Source organism: Drosophila mojavensis, unplaced genomic scaffold (assembly GCF_018153725.1).
Source record: "Drosophila mojavensis isolate 15081-1352.22 unplaced genomic scaffold, ASM1815372v1 contig_16, whole genome shotgun sequence".
Lineage (NCBI taxonomy): Eukaryota > Metazoa > Arthropoda > Insecta > Diptera > Drosophilidae > Drosophila > Drosophila mojavensis.
This window is the reverse complement of record NW_025318693.1, coordinates 6,646,593-6,669,257: the sequence shown is the minus strand read 5'-3', so window position 1 is coordinate 6,669,257 and position 22,665 is coordinate 6,646,593. Positions and strand designations below refer to the sequence as shown.

The window sequence follows — 22,665 nt, the reverse complement described above, 5'->3', positions numbered from 1 at the left end:
TTTACCCAGATATGTATTTAAATTTTATGTTAAAAAAAAAAGAAAAAAGAGAAATAGAGCGAAAGAGAAAAATAGAAAGAGAGAATTAGAGACGATTAGAATATCAGTTGGTACTGTCAGTTAAGAACTGGGTTTAAACAATTGCATTGCAGTTGATTTTAGTCCAGAGAGAAAAATTATGAAAACTTTACAATTGCTTAAGTAATTCTTCTCAGAGACAATAGTATTGAAATATTACGTGCCTTAATTGCAGTTATAGCAGTTAAGAAGATGAAACAATGGAATCGGCTAGAGGCTTACCTATTGGGGTTCGTCTTGGGACGCAATGGAGCACCTGACTTCAGCTTGGCGTTGGGATACTGCGACAAGTATGTCATCATAGACTGCTCATCCACATTGGGATTGACCAACTCCTCCGGCTTGATCAGTTGACGCACATTCAGCCAGTCATCGGCCAGACCCATAGCTTCCGATGCGTTCTGCACCGCGTCCTTGGGATCCCACATCTCCCAATCGGGGCACAAGCCGGGCGCGCAGGCATCCACCAATGCGCCCACCGCCTTGCCTGTGGTCCAGTCGTTGGTGAAGTTATTGATGGGCATATCAGGTATCCGGGCGTGTATCCAGTTCAACAAGCTGCAAATGACAAGAGTTAAAGGTGTGTCTGGCATTTCGAGAACGTGTCCAGCTACTTACCGCTGCTTGGGCGTCTGTCCAGAGCCATTCAACTGCTTCTCATCCTCGCCATCCCACATGGGCATCGATATCGAGTAGTGCAGAATGAGCGTCCATATAAGACCCAATATCAGTTTCAGTTTGCAGTCAACAATATCCGAAGAATCTGTCAAGAGAAGAGAAAACATTTCAGATCGAGTTAAAAGGTGTGAAAAGCTTAAACTGAAGCCAAGAATTCAACAGCAATAATCGTCTATGAATTTGAGTGCTAAAAGCTCTTTCAATTTTAAATATCTATTTTAAGGTAAGAAATGAGACATTTTTAAATTTTCATTACATATAATTTAAGTTAGTTTACAAAAGAATTTTTCATTGATAATACTGGAATACCTCGATGTCTATTCTAAAAATTGTATAAATATACAATTTTTATATATATGGTAATTTAGTTTACGATAGAATTTGTCATTCATAATATTTGAATATATATTAAAAGCTAAAAATATTTGGATATCTATTCTAAAATCTCTATAAATGATCTCTGATGGATGAGGATCTACTTAGAACAATCTTAAGCTATTGCTCATGTCGTGATTTAGTTATATTTCAGTTGTTGAATTAGTTACGATTGTTGTCAAACCGGCAAATAGAACGAGGACCACCGTTACGACCACTCGAAACCGTCATAAACTTAATATGTCTTTTAAATGCTCGCACCAGGTTTAGCTATTAGCAAAGCGACTGCAACTGCATCTACAGCAACTGGCTGCACGGGCATCATCTGTCAATGGCAACACCGTTGTTGCAGAACTTGTTGCATGCAACAAGCTGCCAATTATGTGCAAGGCATTTGTTAACTGTTACAACAACTATGGCCACAACAGCAACAGCAACAACAACAGCAACAGCAAATCGCTTTGAGAGTCGGCATTTGCCTCGCATTGCTGGCCTGGTCAAGTTCAGGGCTAATGTGCACGCGACCAGCTCGCCGAGCCGGTTTGTTTTTTTGTTTTTTTTTTTTGTTCTCTTCTTCTTTTTCTCTTCTCTCTTGTCTTGACTTGTGATGTCAATTCCACATAGCCATAGACGAAATATCTTTTCTTATGTTAAACGAATTAAGCAAATTAAAAACAATATGCTTAAAACTGTTATTTTTTTGTGGGTTTATTGAACCAAATCCAAAGCGATTTTACGAGCGTTTGATAAGCATGGAAATGGAAGCAAAGTGAAAGGTTCTTTTACGCACTGATAGCTTATCAGACGTAGAGCATAGAGAGGCAACACCTGTCCACTAATCAAGTGGAACCAGGTGACATTTGAATCTCCCCCTCTCTCTCTTTCACTCTCTGTCTCTGCAATTGCGACCTTGTTGTTGAGGCAGCATAGTGAAAGTCTAGCAAAACATTAACATTAACTTGGCCACCCCGCTTAACTGATTGTAACCAAATACAGCAGCCACACATTGCATACATGCATATATGCGCACATGCACACATGCAACACATGTGCATGTCATATTCAAGTGACGACAGTCATAGCAAAGTGACGTACATCTGTATGTGCCTGCGTAGGCAGTCTACATATGCAATACATAGTTATTTATACCCTATAGAAAGGGAGGAGGTGAGAGGTATGGTTCGAGCAATAAATTATACACTTAATGCATATAAAACTAAACAATTTTTAATCTCGAATGAGTCATTATTCTAGCAAAAAAATGTACAGAAACTAAAGTACTTTGGCCAAATAAATTTAATAATTTTTAAAAATTAAAACAAGTCAACTTTTTTTTAAAACGATGAGGACTTAATTATATACTAAATTAATAGAATTCTAATTATGAGAAATGCTTGAATATAGCTCAATTCAATTCATATACGTAAGCATCGTTCAATATAACTAGACTATATACAATATATATAATCATCATTATCTACTATGTAAATAATCATTATTGGCAAATATATATTATAAATGAAATCAAATTAACGTGCTATTCAAATAAACTAAACTCTATACTTTACTCATATTTAAATTGCAATTACAAGGTATATCATTGTCTACCCCAACACATCGAATTCTGTTCTGTCTGTCTTTTGGGCGCTTTCTAGTAGAATGCTTTTGCCGCTGTTTTGGCTGCTCAACGAGCCATTAAAACATTTGCTGATACAGCTCCGCCATAAACAAATACACCAAAATACATACAAATATGTGTATGTCTATGTGTATGTGTATGCACATATATAGACATAAAGTGGGGCTCTACTTGTTATGGCCAAACGCAGCCTTGCTCCAACATTGGCGAAATTTGCAATTCGGCATTGTTTACTTTTGGTGCCACTTGTGAGAGAGATTCAAGATTGGCCAGAATGGGTTGAAGCTGATGATGATGATCTTGATGATAATGATAATGCAGAAGAAACCGGCTAGTTTCGCCAGCCAGCCTGCCTGCTAGCCAAAAGCCGTCAAATTGTCAGCTCGTGGCCATTCGAGCGCACATCCCGATGGCCATTTGGAAAATGTTTACTTAACGCATAAATGACAAATGTATTAACTGCCAGCTAAATGCTCACTCCATTGGCACATACATATATAAATATTTTCGCATTTTTATATATTTGATGGAGTTGTCAAGTTGTAAAGTTGTGAAGTTGGCTCTCTCAGCTATTGAGAAAGCAGCAATTAAAACGGAGAGACGGAGAAGCTACAAAAAAAAACGATGATTTGGCTAATTAGGCTGGCAAATGCCGGCTACCGACCGACTGACGTCTGTCGTCCGACAATCTCCGGAGAATGTCTAACTGTGTTTATTCAGCAGCAACAACAACAATAACAAGAAGCAACTGGAACTGCCTGTCCACTGAGTGGATGTGTTTGTTGTTTGTTCTCGCTTGTAAACTATGCAGAAATATGCTAATAGATGCCATGGAGTTTTGCCATAACTGCGATAAATATCTTCAGTTAATGCATATTAACCAGTCACAGTCCCCTCTAAGCCCCTAGACTCCTGCTCACCCTTCCCAGACACCACACCGAAGAGCCCATACATATGCATAAGTGTGAAGATATATATGCATATTAAAGCTAATCGTGAGACGGCAGAGGCAACGAAACGTGGCAACAATGATGCGCTCCACTCTTCGAAAACTCTAAGGGGGTTCCCTCCACTGGCCGTCGCTAATATAAATTGTAAGTGCTTGATGTTATCGCTTCAGGATTTTGGCAGCTCAAAGAACTCATTTATAGTCAGTTTACACTGTGTGAAAATAGCGGTATAAAATTTAAAGAATTAAAATCAATTTTTCAAAATATTTAAATATTCTTGATTGAGTATCTCACAAATTTACTGAACTACACAGATTGAGTAAATGATGAATAAACGGAGTTGATTGACTGATTGGGCCGGAAAATGTAAATGTTCCCTATTCTTATAGGTCTGCATGCATAGCTGTAAATATATACCTTAACCATAATGAAAAGAACATTTTCGTATATTTTATTATACAATAATTGAATAAGTTTGCTCATAAATCAAAGAACATATTTAACGCAGAGTCTCACATATCTTATTCATACAACAGAAGCTAATTTATTACAGAAAATATATCTTGATTTTCAAGCTGTAGGAATTCTTTTTTAATAGCTTTCAGAGAAATGTTATCCATGGAGTGCAGTCTGCGATGACATGGCAGTATTTGGTGAGGCATCAGGCAAAGCTAAAGCAAAGCAAAACAGCTCCAAGAATTATGATGTTAGGCGCAACTGCGGAAAACTATTTAATTTACAGATAAACAAGAAGCAGAGGCTAAATTGCCAAGTCGCAGTCTATTGCCATTGCCATTGCCGTTGCAGTCCAAGTTGGAGTTGGAGATGGAGTCTGCAACAGAATCTTCTAGCTGAGCTGGGTCACAGTCGTCAGACACGTTCTGCCCGGTCGGCAGACACGGAAATTGTGGCAGAGACAACACTGGCTGGCTGGCTGCTGATCACTGTGATATTTTCCGACATTCTTGCAAGTGGGCCTGGGAAAACCAGTTTTCCACACGACCCAGCCTAATCATGCAGACGCGCGCCCGACGCTAATTTAATTAGAGGCAGGGCGCCCAAACAGCCAAACTGCTGTCGAGCAGTCGAAAGCAGCTCAAACGACACCAACTGCAGCAACAGCATCTCTGTGGCATCGCTTAGAAAGTTAAGCCTGGCTGGCAACAATCAAACGCAACTTTAAGCCGCTCAGCTCAATTTGGGCAGCTGCCTGTGCTGCGTGGGCTGAGGTGTGTGTCTGCCACATGAAGCATTCACCTTGTGGCATACATTTTTCTAGTTACTTGTCGCATTGCGAGGCTACACTGAGAGAAACAGCACAGTCAATATGATATATATTTATAGCTGAAAGTCTCTTTTAGTCTGGGAAAATATTGAAATTGTCTTTTAAATCGCATTCCTATGCACAACCTTAGCTACTACGCTTTCACAACTATATTTTCACGCATATTTTCAATGAGCTTCGCTCAGTGTACGAGTGTCTAATATTTCATTGTCGTTGCCGGCGCGCACTTGTTTTGGGGTTAATTGAACCGGCTTCTCTTGCTGGCTAGCAATACAAGTTGCTAATTTGAATAAATGACTAAATTGCCAGAGATAGACGGGAAGAGAGATTTCAAGGCGTTTGACTCAGCATGATTAACCCTAATCTTATCACAATTGCATTTTGATCATGATGATAAAGCGCCAAGTGCCTTGGCTAAGCATCATTTCTATTTAAAGTCCCTCAATGTCAGTGAGGTGTGTCAATTGATGGCGTCATGTTAAAATTCGCATTGTAAAAAAACAAATATTGAGCGGCCAGTGATTAATAATATTACGTGCTGACTGCATTCCGGCATTGGACAGTTCAGCTGAAATTCAACGGAAACTCTCCGATAATGTGGGCTGCATATTCAACTATTCAAGCCAACTCTCGACTCTGATTCATCTACGTGAGTTTGGCTACAGCAAATATTTTGCTAATCAAAAACAAAAATACAAGAAAACGCGGAAACAACATAATTTATCTGTTTTTGTTTTTATGTGCAGGAAAAAGCTAAATAATTTTATATTGTGCTAAAAAATTTAGAGAAATACAATAATATTTGTGCTTTAATAAAAGATAAAACTCAATTTACAGAGCAAATATTTACTAAATGCTATGACGTTTATAAACAAAAGAATAAATAAACACAAAACTAGTTGATAAAACTTTTAGTGCCTATAAAATGAAATATAGTTTAGACTTATTTATTTACTCACAGAATAGATTCACCTATTTCATTTTTAATCTCTTCCTAAAACATTGATGCCATTCAAACAATTTTTGATTTCTAAAGAACCTTTAGCTAACTCGATTTCTTTTGTAACATTTGTGTGGAATCGTTAAATAACTCTAAAACCGCAAACATATTTCTGAAACACTAAATAAGAGATATAAAATAATAATGATATACAAAAGATGTTTCTAACTAAAAATTTACACTGATATTATATAAAGCTAAGATAAATCTTTAAACTAAATTATGTATTCAGAGTTCCACCACACTTACTAAAAACATAACAAATTTCATGCAAAAACTTCCATCAACTTTTTGCAAACATGATAAACTAAATTCACCAAAATCTTACATTCACTATCGCAAACATAGGAAATTCCTAGAAAAAGCAAACCAACCACAAATTAGATGTAGACTCTCTAAATTAAAGACAGTTTAAATATTTTTTAACAAATATATCAATGACAACAAATGATAAGCAGCAGAGATAATTGTAAAAAGATTCCAGCATAAGTTAACAATAAAACCAAAAGAATTTGAAACTAATAATAATTTGGGAAGTTCTCTTCAAATTGAGGAGTTTATTAAAATTTGTTGCCATTTTATGATTTCCGTTGATAAACTGTGTACAAAGTCTCAAGAATGAATATTTGAAAAGATTATTAACAAGCAGTTAAGAATTGGGTCAAATGGAACATGAAGCCTCAATTATGATTGCGCATCAGAATATTTATACGGTTTGGTGAATTAAAATTGCCTACTATTTGACGCTGGCTCTGCCTCTGTCGCTCTTTTCCTCTCTATTTCTCTGGGTCTGATAGCCTCTTAAGGGCTGCTAACTATGGCGTCATCAATAACAATCAATTGGCTGTGACAAATTGAACTAGACATCTGCTTTACACTACATCGCATTGTCTATGAAACGCTTTACATCTCTATTGAGGCTTGCTCAAAGAGCTGTGAAGTCAACAAGGAAGATGACTGCAGTTGGGCACTACCGACTGCATAATACTCGTTCATAGTACAAAATAGGTTAAGCTGATCAAAGAGTCGATTTATGAATCTGTAGAAAATGTAAAAAATGTGTTTGACTCATTCTTAAGGTGTCAAAAGAGTTTAAATTAATTTTCTTCTTTATGTTTTTTTTTTTTCTTAAAAGAGACTGAATTTGAAAAGCCGACATTCCGAATTGCTGATCTTGATTAGCTAAAGGTTTGAAAACTCAAGAGGTAAGACACTTTACAAGACGAGACTCCAAACGACCAAATAAAGTCTAAATTGTAATTATCCAGTGTGAAAAGCGGCGAAGCAGAACCTCGAAATTAGCATAAAGCCATCACAATCTGTGGAATACTCTACATTTTAACTAGTCCAATAGCAGCTTACAGCTGATATGATCAAAGAATCATAGAGTAAAGAGCGAACAATCTACTCGCTGATGTACCTTTGTACTAAGCATGAGGTGATCATGCAATCTCTAAGACTGCAACTAACGTTATATATTCAAAATAAACTTTTCAAATAAGAAACATCGATATACCCCATTTCCACATTTGCAAACAGCGTATAAATCGCACAAACTTCTCAGAGTTCGCCGAAAAAGTCAGCAAAAAGAGCCGCTGATGATGTCATTGAGTAAACTGAGCGACTTTTTATACATATAAAGATATGTGGATATTTATACATATACATACGTATCTCCACACGCATATTAGGCTTGTTTCTCTTTGCTTACTTATTTTTGCATTTGTTTTTCTTTCTTTTTTAATTTTATTGCGCTTGAGTGTTTTTATCATTTTATTTTATTTTTTTTATTTATTATTTTCGGTTAGATTTTTAGCGCAAACATTTGGAGATAATTCTACAATTTGTGGTTGGGCTGGGTATGTGTATGTATAAAAGCTCCAGAAGACTGCGCTAATTCAATTGACAACACAAAAGAGCTCAAAAAAAAAAAAAAAAGAAAAAAAAAAACTCAGAAATAAATTGTGAGGAATTTGTGAAACCAGTTTAAATTGTTGAACGTCGAACAGTTGGACAGTTCCACAATTCTCAGGCTCATTTCGCTTTCTTTCTTTCATTATAGGTTTGGTGCACAGGAAGAGGTGCGTTTTGGATAAAATGATATTAATTAACAGTAAATAGATTCACATACATATAATAATCCATGTTTAGGTAGGTGAGCTCTTCATTTAGCTTGAAAATGGTTTTCGAATTGAAATATTCTAGTTTATGTCTATATATACTTGCTGGTCATTATTTAGTGATCTGTAATAAGAATTTAGATACCAAATTTAATGGGTTGAGCTCAAAAAGCTTTAGTGTTATGCTCATTTAATAAAAGTTCGATAAACGTGTTAATCGATTTCATAGAAATAACTAACAACAAATTTTAAGAGTCCATTTCTTATTAGCTTGGAAAGTAATGAGAAATCCTCATTACACATTGAGGATAGACGTACCGATAAAAAGGCAATATAATAAAAATTTGAAAGTCGATCGATAATTTAAAATAAATTTGATCTACGTGTGGTATGTGTGGAATTTCAAGCTTTTAGCTGTAATAGGTTTCGTGATATCTTTATACAAAGTAAGGGATACTCAGATAGACAAGTGCATATGCCTAGATCGAACAAAGCTTCTGTTCTCTGTCATATATAGAAGATAATATAAATAAATTTATATTAGTTTCTGGCTATAAATATTTAATGACACATCCCTCTCAAGAGGTACGTAATAACTGAAATTCTAAACTGATATTTCAAGCGAGTTATTCGTAAAATGAATCATTAATGTTGTCATCTGAATCATTTAAGTATCTCTTTAAAATTGGCAACAAATTTTTAATATGAATCATGACTTTCATTGAAATGTTGCTGCAACTGGCAAAAGCTATTTTGGCAAATTTTAATCATTTCCAAAGATATGCCGGCTTTATCAAAAATACAATAAACCTAAAAAAGGAAAAGTTAATGCTGTCTGATTAGCGATACAAAAATGAAAGATTATTGACCGATTGAAAGTGGAAATTACTTTCAAATGATTACAAGGTATGAAGGTAAATGAATCACCTTTAAAAAATCGTATATTTTTGCCAAGAATCTGTATCGCATTCTTGAACTTCTTTTAACGATTAAATGGGTTCTTAACATCCAAAATGTATGACGTCATATATCGTATATCGATATTTATATATAGTCTACTAAAACTTGAATTCTATAGTGTATATATAAATCGATTTAAAATAAGCTATCACATATATATGGAAAGGCCTTACATATCAAACTTCTCTTCACTCATTTCCAAAGGGTATCGCCCATAAAAAGTCGGTTAAAAACACATAAATGTTTAACAATATTTACGTAGCTGTCAATTATTGACAAACGGGTTTTATGTACCCACACATACAGGGACATATGTATATGCAGGTGTATATGTATTGATATATAGCTGGCATCCACCGAACATTTCGACATTCTTATCAACAACTAATGGAATTACAACTGAAGCAACTCGTTCAGATTCAGATTGGAAATTAAACAAACAAACAGACGACTTATCAATTCGGTCATAAAAAACTGAATTCTAATTAGAAATAGCATTAAACAAGTACTAGAAAATGTATTTATGTATGTATGGACTGATTGTCTGACCGAGTGCACGTTGAGCTCAGCTTGGAGAGTGACTCATTGAGTATGACTATCACATGCTCATAGTTTTAATCAATGACAATTAGCACGATATTAAACTTTTTTTAGATACCGTTAGCTATCGAAACTCGTGATTTAGCTGGACCTGATCTTGAAATGCCAATATCTATCACCCACAGTAGTAGACCCTAAATAATGTAATTTAACTAAGCTGGTAGACCTACACGCCTCGTTGAAGTTCTGGCCATCAAATTGAGATACTCTGAATAGTAGATATACATATACATATGTATGTACGTATGTTTGTATGAGTACATTCACTGATATCATGCCTATAGAGTGCTATGTGAGTACTATTCAAAGCTGTCGCAGCGTAACGTGTATATTTGTCGTACTGAATCTTAAATTATGCATTAAAATTAACAAATGAAAGTAAAAATCGCATTGAGGCTGGGCGCTTTGAATAAAAAAATGCTGGCCCACTAACAATACAAGTACATACGAGTGTATATGACATCATTTGTTTTGTAGTCTTGTCGCATTGAAGAAAAAAAAAAGCAACAGCAATGTGTAAATAACATGTGAAGCAAACATGTTGTTGGTTCAGTTAATACCCTGTACTCATGACACAGAGTCCCAAACATCTAAGCACAATGTATTTCTATATAATTGCAGAGACTGAAACCTAATTGCATATAGCATGTATTAAGCCATATCTTCATAAAATACTTTTTATAAAATTAAGAACAAATAAATAGAACATGAAATATTTTAAATTTAAATTTACAGTAAATACATTATAATTGGAAAAAATAAGAGAGATCAGTATATTTCCCTTTATCTGCCTCAAAAATACAGGGTATGCATAAAATAACAAATTGTTTTGGAATGCATTGCAGGTCGTTAGTTAACTAACTTGAGACTCTTACTTTTTATATATTTATATATTTGCCAGCAAGGCAATTTCTATAGATATTTGTTTGGGTCTTTCGCTATCTCTCTTTTTCCTTTTTTTCTTTTTTTTTTTTTTTTTGTGTCTCTATACTGTGCAATTGACTCTGCGTTGATAATAAAATAATCGCCTATTATGCAATTTGTATGGAAATATTTTAGACTTGCCAACAGAGCAGCTAAGGTTAAACACAAATTGGAGTTGTGGCCATGAGGCCACAGCAAAACGTGACTCTGTCTACATACATAGATACATGTGTGGGAACAAAGGGTGTATCTATGTTCCGCTGGCAACCCAACCCAATTTAATCCCGTATTCCCAGAAATTTCATGAAATCAACATTTGAAGATTAATCAAATATCGATGGAGACTACTCACCAATGTTAACAATTTTGATGCCCTCATCCTGAAGGAATTTCAGGGAAACCGATACATTCTCCAGTTTCTGGCTACGGAATGTGGGACGTTTGTTATGCTTGGGCAAACGCTTCTGGGATAGCACCTCGATGAGCGCAATCAGACGGAGGCCGTCGGACAGATCCGTTTCCAGATTGTTTATCGAACGATCGATCGTTTTCAGATGCTCGTTGGCCCAGCGTGTGAAGGTGTTCTGTTGGATTTTCTTCCATTGGGCATCCTCGGCTAGATCCCGTTCGGCCTCCATATCTTCGTCGAAGTTCTCCTCGTACTGTTCCGACTGCTGCTGTTGGTAATATTCGTTCGGCTGTAAGTTTTGTGCGTTTGGGCAGAGAGCAACAAGTTAGGCAGGATTTGGAAATGAACATGTGTAGGACAGTGCTATAATTTTTAGGTGGGTGGATGGCGATTTCTTTTTTAACTACAGAAGCCAGCTAATGCACGCACAGAATTGAAAGCACCGTACAACAAATACTCTTTTTTATAGAAAAACTTTATATAGTATAGTTACATATGTATATATGTAAGAACTTCTTATATATGATATAGAAGTTGGCTAAGTTCACTATGAGAGATGAATTAAGCAAAAATATTTAAAATTTATTCGTGGCAAAACTAAAGAACGTTTTACAATAGCATTCAAGCCAAGTCGCATGAAAATGTCAACGCTGAAGCGTGGCAGATCGCATTCAATGCGATCTCTAGGTGTGGCAATGGACATACCGACGCCGACTTGTTCCAGTTATATGCTCACACACACGGATATACAAACACAGAGCGAATCGGGCAGCCAGACCACACACACAATCACACACTCAATATAAGTTGAGTGGACATTCGTTCAACTTTCCACGCAAACGCTTCTTCAGGCCAGTGGCCCATAATACAATCTGATTGACAAACTCGCAGCGAAACTTGTATACCCTACAATAAACTGTGGTTAGCTAAACTGCAGTTATATCAACTGGAAAAGTCACCAGAATGTATGGGAATGTTATTACCCGTAAAAACTATCGTAAAGTTAACGAAGAACGCACAAAAGGAAAAACAGAAGAAGAATGCAAGCCATAAAAGGGGCAAAAGAAATTCACAAAACTTTGACTAACTGCGTGAGTGCTTATGCGTGCGTGTGAATATGTGTGCGTGTGCCGGCAAGACCAACCAAAATAGAGTAGGTAGCCAGAGTCGCCTGTCTGGCGAAAAAGGGCTAGAAAAAGAATTGGAGCGACTGAGACGGCAACGGTGCTGGCGGCGGCGGCGACATGCGGCCAATTCGCCGTGCTCGGCGCGCAGCGTGTGAAGTTCATTAACATTTTCATTAATTGCGAAATGTTTTGCAATTAAAACACAACAAATGAAGAAGGAAAAGAAAGCTCTTTGCGCCCACAAAATTCAAGAACTTGTGGAATTTGTTGAAAGCAAAACTAAATTAAAGGGCGAGACGCTGAAGGTAACACACACCTGCTCGACTTGAAAGAGCTCGTTATTGTTGTTGTAGTTGCTCGTTGGCTGCTGGGCGTAAAAACTTAAATTGCTAAAACTGTTGTTGTTGTTGTTACTGTTGTTGGTGTTGTTGTTGCAATTGTTGTAAGCACACGCGGCGACTGCAGCGACGTTGTTCTGCAAATTCGGCGGGATCTTTCTATAATTATTGTGATTTAGAAATATTGTCGCCTGCGTCTGCGTTTGACCGTTGACGTTTGTATAATTCACGTTTTGCACTAATTCAGCAACAGGGGCCACCGAACCGATCTTCTGCTGTTGTTGTTTTTGTTGCTGTTGCTGGTGTTGGTGCTGGCGTTGCTGCTGGCTTCGATTGTTGTGAACTGTCGCTGTGTTTCTTTGCCGCTCGTCGCCAATAGCGTCGTTACTGTTGAGCGTACCGCCGTTAACTAACACCAACTGCTGATCGCTGTACATTTTGATGGCCGGTTTGTTTTTCAAGTTGCTGCTGATGATGTTGTTGTTTTTGTTCTTGTTGCTGTTGTTTTTGAAATTGTTGCTGCTGTTGCCACTGATCGCCGCGCTGCGCTTTCCTATCACACTCTGCGTTTCTACTTTATTGTTTATCGGTCTCTCTCACTCTCTCCCACTCTCTGGCGCGTACGCACGCACGCTTTTACTCTCTGCGTCGTCTCTCGTTTGATTTGTGTGACTCTGTCTCTCTCTCTCTCTCTCTCTCTCTCTCCCTCTCTGATGACGCGCAGACAATATTCGTTTTGTTTGCGCTCTTGCTTACAGTATTTCGGCTGCGCTCTTTTACACTCTGCACAAAAAGTTAGTATTCGTGTTCAATATATGTGTGCAAGCAAATAAATATTTAAATATGCATGTATGTATCTTTCTAAATCTAAAAAAATTTATAAATTTGAAATATTCATTTAATTGCACTGCGTTTTATAACAGTTTAATCAACAATCATCCCCTCAAAACAAAAACTTGACCCCAGCTCTGATCTACATTGGGATGACCGGTTTGTTATTGTTGTTGTTTGGTTTACCGGTCTTTCTCTGCTCTCTCGCGCTCTTGTGCTGCCTCTGTCTCTTTGCTTCGTGTTCTCTTGCAAAGTATTAAGAATTTGTTTGTTATGCTCTCTCTCGCTCATTCTATATGTAGCGCCCTGCAAAAAATATTGGTTTACAAAGCTTAGCGCTTTGTGGTCTTAAGTCACATGGCTTGTTTAAAATTTGACTGCACACACACATTCATATGTATGTATATTAAATTGAATTATAATATAGAAAATTTGATGATGCAATATTTCTTAGTACTGATGTACCGTTTATAATCACTCGAGCATTGGTTTAAATTTCCAAGCTTCGCCGTAAAGTATGCACTCCAATAATTACTAACTTTAACTTTCAAGCAAAATTGACTTCAAATTCTTAAGATCAGTTTGATTAATTATTCAAAGATAATTGAATATTGAAATTGCATATAAATAAATATATGTATATTATTAGTAAAAAAAAAGTTGAGAGGAGTCAAAAAAAAAAAAAAAAACAAGTCCCTCTCCTTCACTCTGCTCCATTATAAATGTATATAGAATATTTATGTATATTGAATATATGGTAAGAAACTGAATTTTAACAGCTTTTATGAGTTTTTAATTACGTTATATTCAATTTTATTTCTTCAAGAAAGCACGGCTTTTGTATACAACAAAAAAATTCCATATGCTTAATATGATTCATGCACTCAGCCTCAAATATTGCTCTCACGCACACACACCCGAAATGTGCATAAATAAGTGTAGTCAAATATTTGGCATTTTTTGCGGATCGCATTTGGCGAACACCTTTATTTTTTTTAGGTGACTACGTCCAGGGGGTGGCGGGGGTGATGTCAAGCGAGACATTTGAATGGGCGAAACAAATGATGCCTAAACGACTATCTCTATATGGTAAGGAATTCTACACATTAGCCAAATTAGACAACAAAAAATAACAAGAAGAAGAAAACAAACATAAATTAAGTCGATTTTCGAATGCTGATTGATTGAACAGCTGATCTGCTTTATATTCTCGCCAAATTCGAGGCTTGTTCTAATAATCCAAAAACAACGTAGAGTGGAGGGCTGTTTGATTGAACATTGCGTACATTAAATTTTGTTCCATTTAGCTGCAATCAATGAGAGCAATATCAAAATTTACAATGCTGTCTGACTGATACTGGAAGGAAATTTTTATTGTTTCTTCTATGAAATTAATTATTTTTAATTAGCATATGAGATATCCCAACCAAAAAGGAATTATGAATATACTTGATCGATAAATGATTGATTGATAATGTTGTTAAGTAGCTCAAGGCCTACTTAAGGTAATTTTTTGTTTTTCCATATGATTAAAACACTAATTGATTGAAGGTTGATAGATATGATTGATAGCTTCACAAAGCTAGCTTTCGCACTTAAGATAGACAAGTGTAGTTTTCAATTATTTTACTCAAATTTGTCAAAAAAAGATATCTTGCTGTTTGATTGAACATGATTTTTATGATTGAATTCTTAAATTATCAATGACTAGTCAAAGACTTGTTAACTTCTGTCAAATTAGTCAAAAGTTAATTATAATTGGGAATTATGAATTGCTTGATTCCTAATTGATTGGGCTCCTAGAAGGAATGTTATAGAGGTTACACTACCATACCATAAGGTAACTTCATCTCGTTCATTTTAGCCAAGCTCATTACGATTGACTTTGCAACTATGTCCTTCATGACGTGCTCCCAAGGGAGCCGCAGATTGACCATTTAAAGTAGCCCAAGTGCGACGACTGACTGACCTTAAAATCGGCTAAAACACAAAATCGAACCCAATATGGAAATAAATCCAAACGCGCGTCGCACCAAAAACAGTTTGAGCAAGACGAACGTGAGGCGCCACTTGGCTCGTTTGCCTTGGGGCATGAATCAGCAGCAGCAGCGCACCTAACGAAATGCTAAATAAATTTTCACTTCCATTTTAATTATTTTTAATTTATATGCAACTACAACTGCATATTCACACACACACACATACAGAGAGAGAAAATGTGCTCTATAAATAAATTGACAAATATTTTAAATTTGTTTTGGTTTTTGTGCTTTATGAAAAGGTAATGCAAAACACATGTCCTCCATTCCGACCCAAAATTCAAACAACTTGATCAACACTGGCCAAAGAGCATGCAAATGGAATATCTGTCTAGGAAATTGTGTGTGCACAGGTGAAAAGCAAAGATGGGGACACACAGAGAAATGGAAAACTCACTTTACGTGCTGCCATTTCTGCTTTTAATTTATTTATGTAAAAAAATATATTTATCTTTTTAATTTTGTTTTTGTAATACTGTTCACTCTGCACTTTGAGTCTTTCGTTATCAAATATTTTTGAAAATATTTCTTTCAATATTTTTATTTATTTATATATTTTATGAGCTGCGCGCGTTCTGTTCCGTTTGATTTGCTCGAGCGTTTTGTTCACATTGGGGAACTTGACTTTGGCACTTGGTAAGCGACTCGTTGTTGTTGTTGCTGTCGTCGTTAGTCAGGTTGTAATCTTTAATGTTCTGCTCGTCGCAATTTCTCAGTTCGACTGAGTTCGGTTCGCCTCCTTGCTCAATGTTTTTATGCAGCCAAATCGCGCGCAGCTCATTCATATATTTTTATTTTTTTCTGTTTTCGCTCAATTTCTTTATTATTATTTTCGCAGTATTTTACAGCAGCGGACATCTGCATAGCAGCAGTCTAAAATAGTTGGAAAATGTATATTTAGATGATATAGACAAGATGTATATAAGAGTATATAAGTGATTCCATATCAACATGATAACAATATTCGCAAATTTTAAGGTATAAGTTATATAGAAAATATGAAAAATATATTGCTAATTGATAGTCTAAGGTATATAAAATTAATCATAATTAATACACAATTGTGTATAAAAAAATACATAAGCAATGAAATATGGTGTAGTACTATGGAGTATATTGAAAGTATCCCATAGTTGAAATATGTCCACTGAAAATATGCTGCAAGTGCTTCTATTCAACTAACACGCACTGTGCTGATCATCATCAATACATAATTTCTTCAATATTTATTTTGCTGCATGTTTTGTGCTTTGTATTTTCGCTGCTTGCAGCGCACATCGGCAACGACAACGACAGCGACAACGGCGTCGCTGTTGACGTCGACTGCAGTCTTGACTCTTGTGCTCAACGGCAGCGACAGAGGCAGCAGCAGCAACAGCAGCTGCAGCTTTTGGCGCTATTGCCACAAACAACTTTTGATGATTTTTGCGCGCAGCTGATTTTGTTGTTCTTTTATAAATAGAGGCAATTGTTCTTGTTCTTTTGTTGTTGTTATTATTTTTGTTGTTAAGCATGCTTGATTTGTTGCCAATTGCAGGCGTATTGTCATTTGTACTCAGAGCCCCTCGCTAGACGAATTCGCCCCCTCCGTTCGTGACTCATAATTTGCGTTAATATCCACCAAAATATATGTTTTTATATAAACCATTAATATATATTATATTAAGTGGCCAGATTTCATAAAAAATATGAAATGAAAGCAAATAAATGTGTTTGCTGTTGCTGCTGCTGCTGCATGTTCTTTGCGGCATGTCGCATGACTAATTCACTAACCCGATCAGCTTATAACATAAATTCTTAGATTTTATTCGCATTCTGTATTTCGCGCGGGGTTCAAACAACTTTTTGCAAAATCTCTGCTCAAATTTATGTTATTTATATATAATTAAAAATGAAATAGACCGGTATACCAAATGAATTGCTTCTTATTTTATCATTGCAAAAATTTCTATTGAATTTTCAGCTAGAATAAAATTCAATATTACTATAGGACGTGAGGCGAAGAAGAGGTATGCTTTGTCTTTTTTCTGTGTCTGTATCTGTATCTGTATCTGTTTCCGCTACGCATCAAACATATCTCTTATAACTCTTATTAACTATATTAAAGAAAGAAGAAACAACAAAAATTCGAAAATTAAATAATTTATGTACAATTTATATTATCTATAGTTCATTTTTCTTTCTCATTTTTTTGTGCTCGCATTTTATGGCTTGTCAGCAGCTGTTTATAATTTAATGTTACGCATACGTCGCGTTGGCGTCCTCCAATTATTCACGTGCAAACAATTGGCTAAAAGTCTCTCTCTCTCTCTCTCTCTCTCCCGTTCATTATCACGCTCTCACTTGTAAGTTCTCTCATACACACATTTTGCCTCTCTTGATGTTTTGCCTTTGACCATAGCCAAAAATAAAGTCCATTTCATGCCCAAACACACAAAATTGCGAAACATCAGAATTGTTCGCAATATTTCAAAAAAATTCTTGAGAGTTCATTTTGGAGAGTCTTTGTAATTCTTCCACTGAATATATTCACTCAGGTGTGCTGAGGCGTGCAACTGTATCTAAATTAAGAATCAACTACATTGTTAGGCCCAAACATCTGGCGCGAGATCCGACTTGACTAGGGACTCCAGCGCGCACTCGGGAGGCGCCTGTCAAAAATATCAAAAATACCCAAAAGAAATGGCAACTATTTTGCAAAATCGGAAATAATTGCTCAGAAATTGAATAATCTACACCTAACATATATATATTCATTTGCTTGCACATATTATTAAACACGTACGCATATATACATATATGTATAAACCTATATATACACACATATTTTCTGTCTCTAGATTTTCAACTGTTGCCTTCAAAAGGCAAAAATCTCTGCACATACTTTGACATTTTTTGCTCGATCTTGTTACGTTATGCTCTAATTGAGTAATTATTGGGCGCTATATGTACAACACACGCGCCTTCATATAGTATATCGTCTATGTATATATTCACATATATACACTATATGTACATATACGCATATGTATGTATATATAGCTACACGTTTTTGTTTTGGCACTTGAAACGTTCGATTGCGTATACGCCGCGTATTCCCTGTTAGACGTTAGACACGACACGCAAATGCTCCGCACACTTCGAAGTCAATGCAGCAACTGAAAATTCTGGTTTTCGAAAATTCTCAGCCATTACCATGCCATATATTCAAATATGTATATATACGTTATATGTGAGCATTTGAGAGCGTCTGGCAAAATATTATTTCGAAAATTAAATATATATATATATATTTTCAGTATTTCCATATCTTTTTGAGCAATTCTTGACAGCAACCGCGTCGAGCATTTCATATCTTTCGAACATGACTAAGACTATGTGTGTGTGTTTGCGTTTGGGTCTACCTGTCCTTAATTAGAGCAGCGACACGTGTATTGGCGGCGCGCATAGCGTAGCAGACAATCCCATTTGACATGGACATACTCGTAAATCAAAATCCTAACAACACTTTCTCGCTGACGCAGTATTCTTTCCTCTCAGCTAATTTCCTGTTAAATCAAATCTAATCGATATCCGATACTGAGGGACAGCTATGCATTGACTCGTCTGCAAAGCGGAAAATATAGAGGAAAAACTGTTTGTGTGTAAACTTTTACATTTTGTCTAGGCGAGTCGAAACTTATTTTCATCTATGTGAAAAAATTACTTAAGGCATGATTCATTCGTAGGGAAAATTTACTTAAAGACATATGCTAGACTAGGATACCCTAACTCGGAAGTTGAAATTTTCTTTCATAGCTCTTTAATGTGCTATAATATATAGAAGTTAGATACTATAAAGAATAGAAAGTCTTTTCTTTTTTCTAATTTATATAATTTTGAAAAGCTGAAAGGAAATTGAAAAATTAATATTGGATATTTATATATCCCATTAAAAATGTGAAATCAGGGTAAGATGGCATATAACTCAAAACTAAGGAACTCTATAATACATATAATATTATAAATATTCTTAAACTATTCTCTAATTATTATTCATATTAATTTTATTCATAAAATAAAAATAGTCTTCAACTTAAGCCGTAAGAACTGCATAAAGTCTTCACAAAATTTGCCTTTGCAATGTGGATTGAGGGTAGTCCAGCACTCTAGTGCGATGCATTTTGACATCGTGAATGCCACCCTGGACTCTGAGTAAGCTACCGCCTTGGAAGGGAATCCGATGGGCAAACTTGGTAAAGTGTCGACCATTTATGGCTATCAGGTAAAAGTCGATTGTGATGAGCACCTGAATGGTAAATCGTTCGCCTTTGCGAAATGGGGTTCGATTGGAGACAGCGTTGCGGCTCCACTCGTTATTTATTTTGCTATTCATTACGAATTGATTCTTCTTGAAGAGGGACTTGAGGTGGAAGGGAAAGTCTCTGTATGCTGCATTCGGATATATAAACGATATCTCAAATCTAGGGAAGAGATATTACTATAAAAGAGACGCTTCAGATTTATTAAACTTACACTTCACACTTCGGATCGATTTCCCCACTGAAAAGGAAACTATCTCCCTCGTTGAGTGGCTCCACTTCGATATCGTTATTGTAATTGGTGGAATGTAAATCCAACGGTATGTAAGGCTCAGGCTACAAGGGAGTAGTAGGAGATTTTATTTTAATTAAGATCAGAGAAAGAAAAAAAAAAAAAAACTCGAAGCTTAAAATCTTCATATCGAGAATGCAAATAGAATTGATAATTGTTATTTGATATGTTCAGACAAGTAATAAATCTTGCACAAGAATTAATAAATTGTCTATACCAAATATGCAAATGATTATATATTCAATACTTACCATTCCATCTATGAATTGTTTGGGATAGCTGTGAACCTCAGAACGATGTATGCGTATGTCCTCCGCATGTCCTGCCACTTCGAGATAACGAACTTTGGCGTATGACATTCGATGTACGAAGGGCTCCATGTGATGGCCATTGAAGGATATCAGATAACAACTCTGTGTGACGAGCACCTGAATGGCAAAGTACTCGCCGCGCCGAAACAGAAATGGCAATGTGGACTGCCTTTCCTCACGGACCCAAGAGCCACGTACCTGGCTGTTGCGGACAACACATTGTTGATCGAATCGAGGATTGATGTGCAGGGCTACATCGTTGTTCTCCAACACAAAGTTAATGGCAAATCTATCGATGGAGGACCTTATAATACTGAGGGAACTCTATAATACCAAAATACCTCTGGGCATCGGGTAAGGCTCTGCCCGTGATCAAGTAGCTAGAGTCGTACAGATCGTATAGCTTTCCAATTGCAGTCCTATGGTTTGCTAAATAGAGCGTAAAGAAAAGTTATTTCAAGACTAGATAGATATTTGATAGAACTTACGATCTATTCTCTCAAAGGCATCAATAAGTACGATGGCGGGCTCCCCATCCATGAGGCCATTGGGTCGAGGGCCAGGATAAGATTCAGCAGGCAAAATGTCATCATGCACCTCAGCAGGAAATATCTCATCACCTGGATGGACTTCAGCAGGGACGATCTCATCACCCGGATGCACCTCAGCAGGAACGATCTCATAGCCGGGATCAACTTCGGCGGGTGTACTTTCAATTTCCGGATATAGTTCCGCTGGATAAGATTCGGTGCCTGGATAAACCTCAGCGGGCACGATGACAGGCTCAGGCATAGGTGTAATGGGTACAACAATGGGAATGCTGTAATGAAAATTTGCAATTGGAACTAGATTAACTCCTGAATAAAAAGAAGAATAGAGATTTATGCATTTAAAAGTAGACTTTAACATATTAAAAGTTATGGGTAAAATAACGCATACTTTTAGGGATCGACAGATAGATCGTGAGCATTATCTACATTCACCTTCATTTCTTATGTACATTATTGAAATCATCTCTCACCTGTTGGGATCCGTTTTGGGCCGCAGTGGTGCGCCATCCTTGAGCTTGCAGTTGGGATATTGCGCCAGGTAAGTCATGACGGACTGCTCATCCACATTGGGATCGACCAACTCTTCGGGTTTGATCAGCTGATGCACGTCCAGCCAGGCATCAGCTAGCTCCATGGCCTCAGTGGCGTTCTGCACGGAGTTCTCGGGATGCCACAGATCCCAGTCGGGGCACAAGCCGGGAGCACAGGCATCAACCAAAGCACCTATTGGCTTGCCCGTGGTCCAGTCCCTGGTGAAGTTGGTGATGGACATGTAGGGAATCTTGAACTGTATCCAAGCAAGCAGACTGCAAAGGCAAAGCTTAGATTAGGCCTAGTATCGGAAAGAAAGATAAAGCTCACCGTTGCTTGGGCGTTAGCGTAACTTCTGCTGGCGGCTTCTCTTCATCCCCTTCCCAAACGGGCATCGAGATGGAGTAGTGCAGAATGAGGGTCCACACCAGACCCAGAATCAGCTTCAATCGACCATCGACTATGTCCGTAGAATCTACAATGGCTGCGATTAGCTCCGAGTGCCCAGCTAAACTCTCTTCTACTCACCAATATTTACAATCTTGATGCCCTCATTCATTAGGAAGGTGAGGGCGATCGAAACGTTGTCCATTTTCTGGCTACGGAATTTCGGATCTTGGCAATGCGAGGGCAATTGCTTCTGCGACAGCACCTCGACCAGCTGAATCAGCCGCAGACCATCCGACAGATCCGTTTCCAGATTGTCTATGGAACTGCCGACGGTCTTCAAGTGCTCATTGGCCCAGCGAGTGAAGGTATTTTCCTGGATTTGCTTCCACTTAGCGTGCTCGCCAAGATTATGTTCCGCTTGCATATTGTGAAACTGTTATATGTATTTTACTCAACTGTTAGATATATCTTCTCTTTTATATATATTTGTAGAATTCTTGATTAACTTTTTCAGCTCGTTTCGTAATCGTTTAGTAATTTATTTGTTTTAGATTTAATGTTTTCACCGTGACAATCGCTGATCGACTGAACTTGTTGCGCCTCATAGCACCCATGTTTCAATGCAGACAGCTAACTCTTAAATACCCTGTTATTATACTATTTTATGGGGTTTTATGTACTTGAATACGTTTATGATATTTATAATCATGTCTTAAAAAATTTAAATATTATCATATATAAAATCTTATTGCTTCGAAAGCCTTTCTTTAATAAAATAATACTACATTTGATATATAGATAGATATATATTTCATACACCGCAGGGTGTTTTCTAGCCACACCCTAGCTTATATCTCATTTCTTATCAGCTACACTTTCAATAAAAAATAACAAAATAAATAATAATAATAATCGAGCAACTCGCATAAAGATAAA

General features: G+C 36.8%; 2 protein-coding genes across 6 annotated transcripts in view; both read right to left on the bottom strand.

The window, feature by feature from the left end:
• Positions 1-12,911, bottom strand: part of LOC6573208 (filamin-A) — a 35,489-nt gene extending 22,578 nt beyond the window's left edge. For 2 of the 5 annotated variants that reach the window (XM_015166810.3, XM_032728052.2), the window contains exons 1-4: positions 12,462-12,911; positions 10,962-11,307; positions 697-841; positions 301-636 (exon numbers count right to left, since the gene is read on the bottom strand). In XM_015166810.3, coding sequence (XP_015022296.3) covers positions 301-636; positions 697-841; positions 10,962-11,247 — 767 coding nt within the window. In that variant the 5' untranslated portion in view covers positions 11,248-11,307; positions 12,462-12,911. The remainder of the gene's footprint in view (positions 1-300; positions 637-696; positions 842-10,961; positions 11,308-12,461) is intronic. The other 3 variants (XM_032728053.2, XM_015166815.3, XM_015166814.3) reach the window with 2 other exon arrangements.
• Positions 12,912-19,316: 6,405 nt separating this feature from the next.
• LOC6573210 lies at positions 19,317-22,327 on the bottom strand. Its single transcript, XM_001999264.4, has 8 exons — positions 21,868-22,327; positions 21,670-21,814; positions 21,279-21,614; positions 20,746-21,077; positions 20,599-20,686; positions 20,198-20,546; positions 19,869-19,990; positions 19,317-19,816 (listed from the first exon to the last, which is right to left on the bottom strand). Exons 1-8 carry the CDS (start codon positions 22,151-22,153, stop codon positions 19,456-19,458), a joined length of 2,019 nt encoding a protein of 672 aa, XP_001999300.1. The 5' UTR covers positions 22,154-22,327; the 3' UTR covers positions 19,317-19,455.
• Between the last annotated feature and the right edge of the window lie 338 nt (positions 22,328-22,665).

Excerpts from the sequence above, each read along its gene's own strand:
- LOC6573210 (XM_001999264.4), bottom strand. The coding sequence starts at position 22,153 with ATGCAAGCGGAACATAATCTTGGCGAGCACGCTAAGTGGAAGCAAATC. Across the intron at positions 21,078-21,278 it reads CCCAAAACGGATCCCAACAG|CATTCCCATTGTTGTACCCA; the intron begins GTGAGAGATGAT and ends TTTTCATTACAG. Across the intron at positions 19,817-19,868 it reads ATCGATCCGAAGTGTGAAGT|ATTTGAGATATCGTTTATAT; the intron begins GTAAGTTTAATA and ends TCTCTTCCCTAG.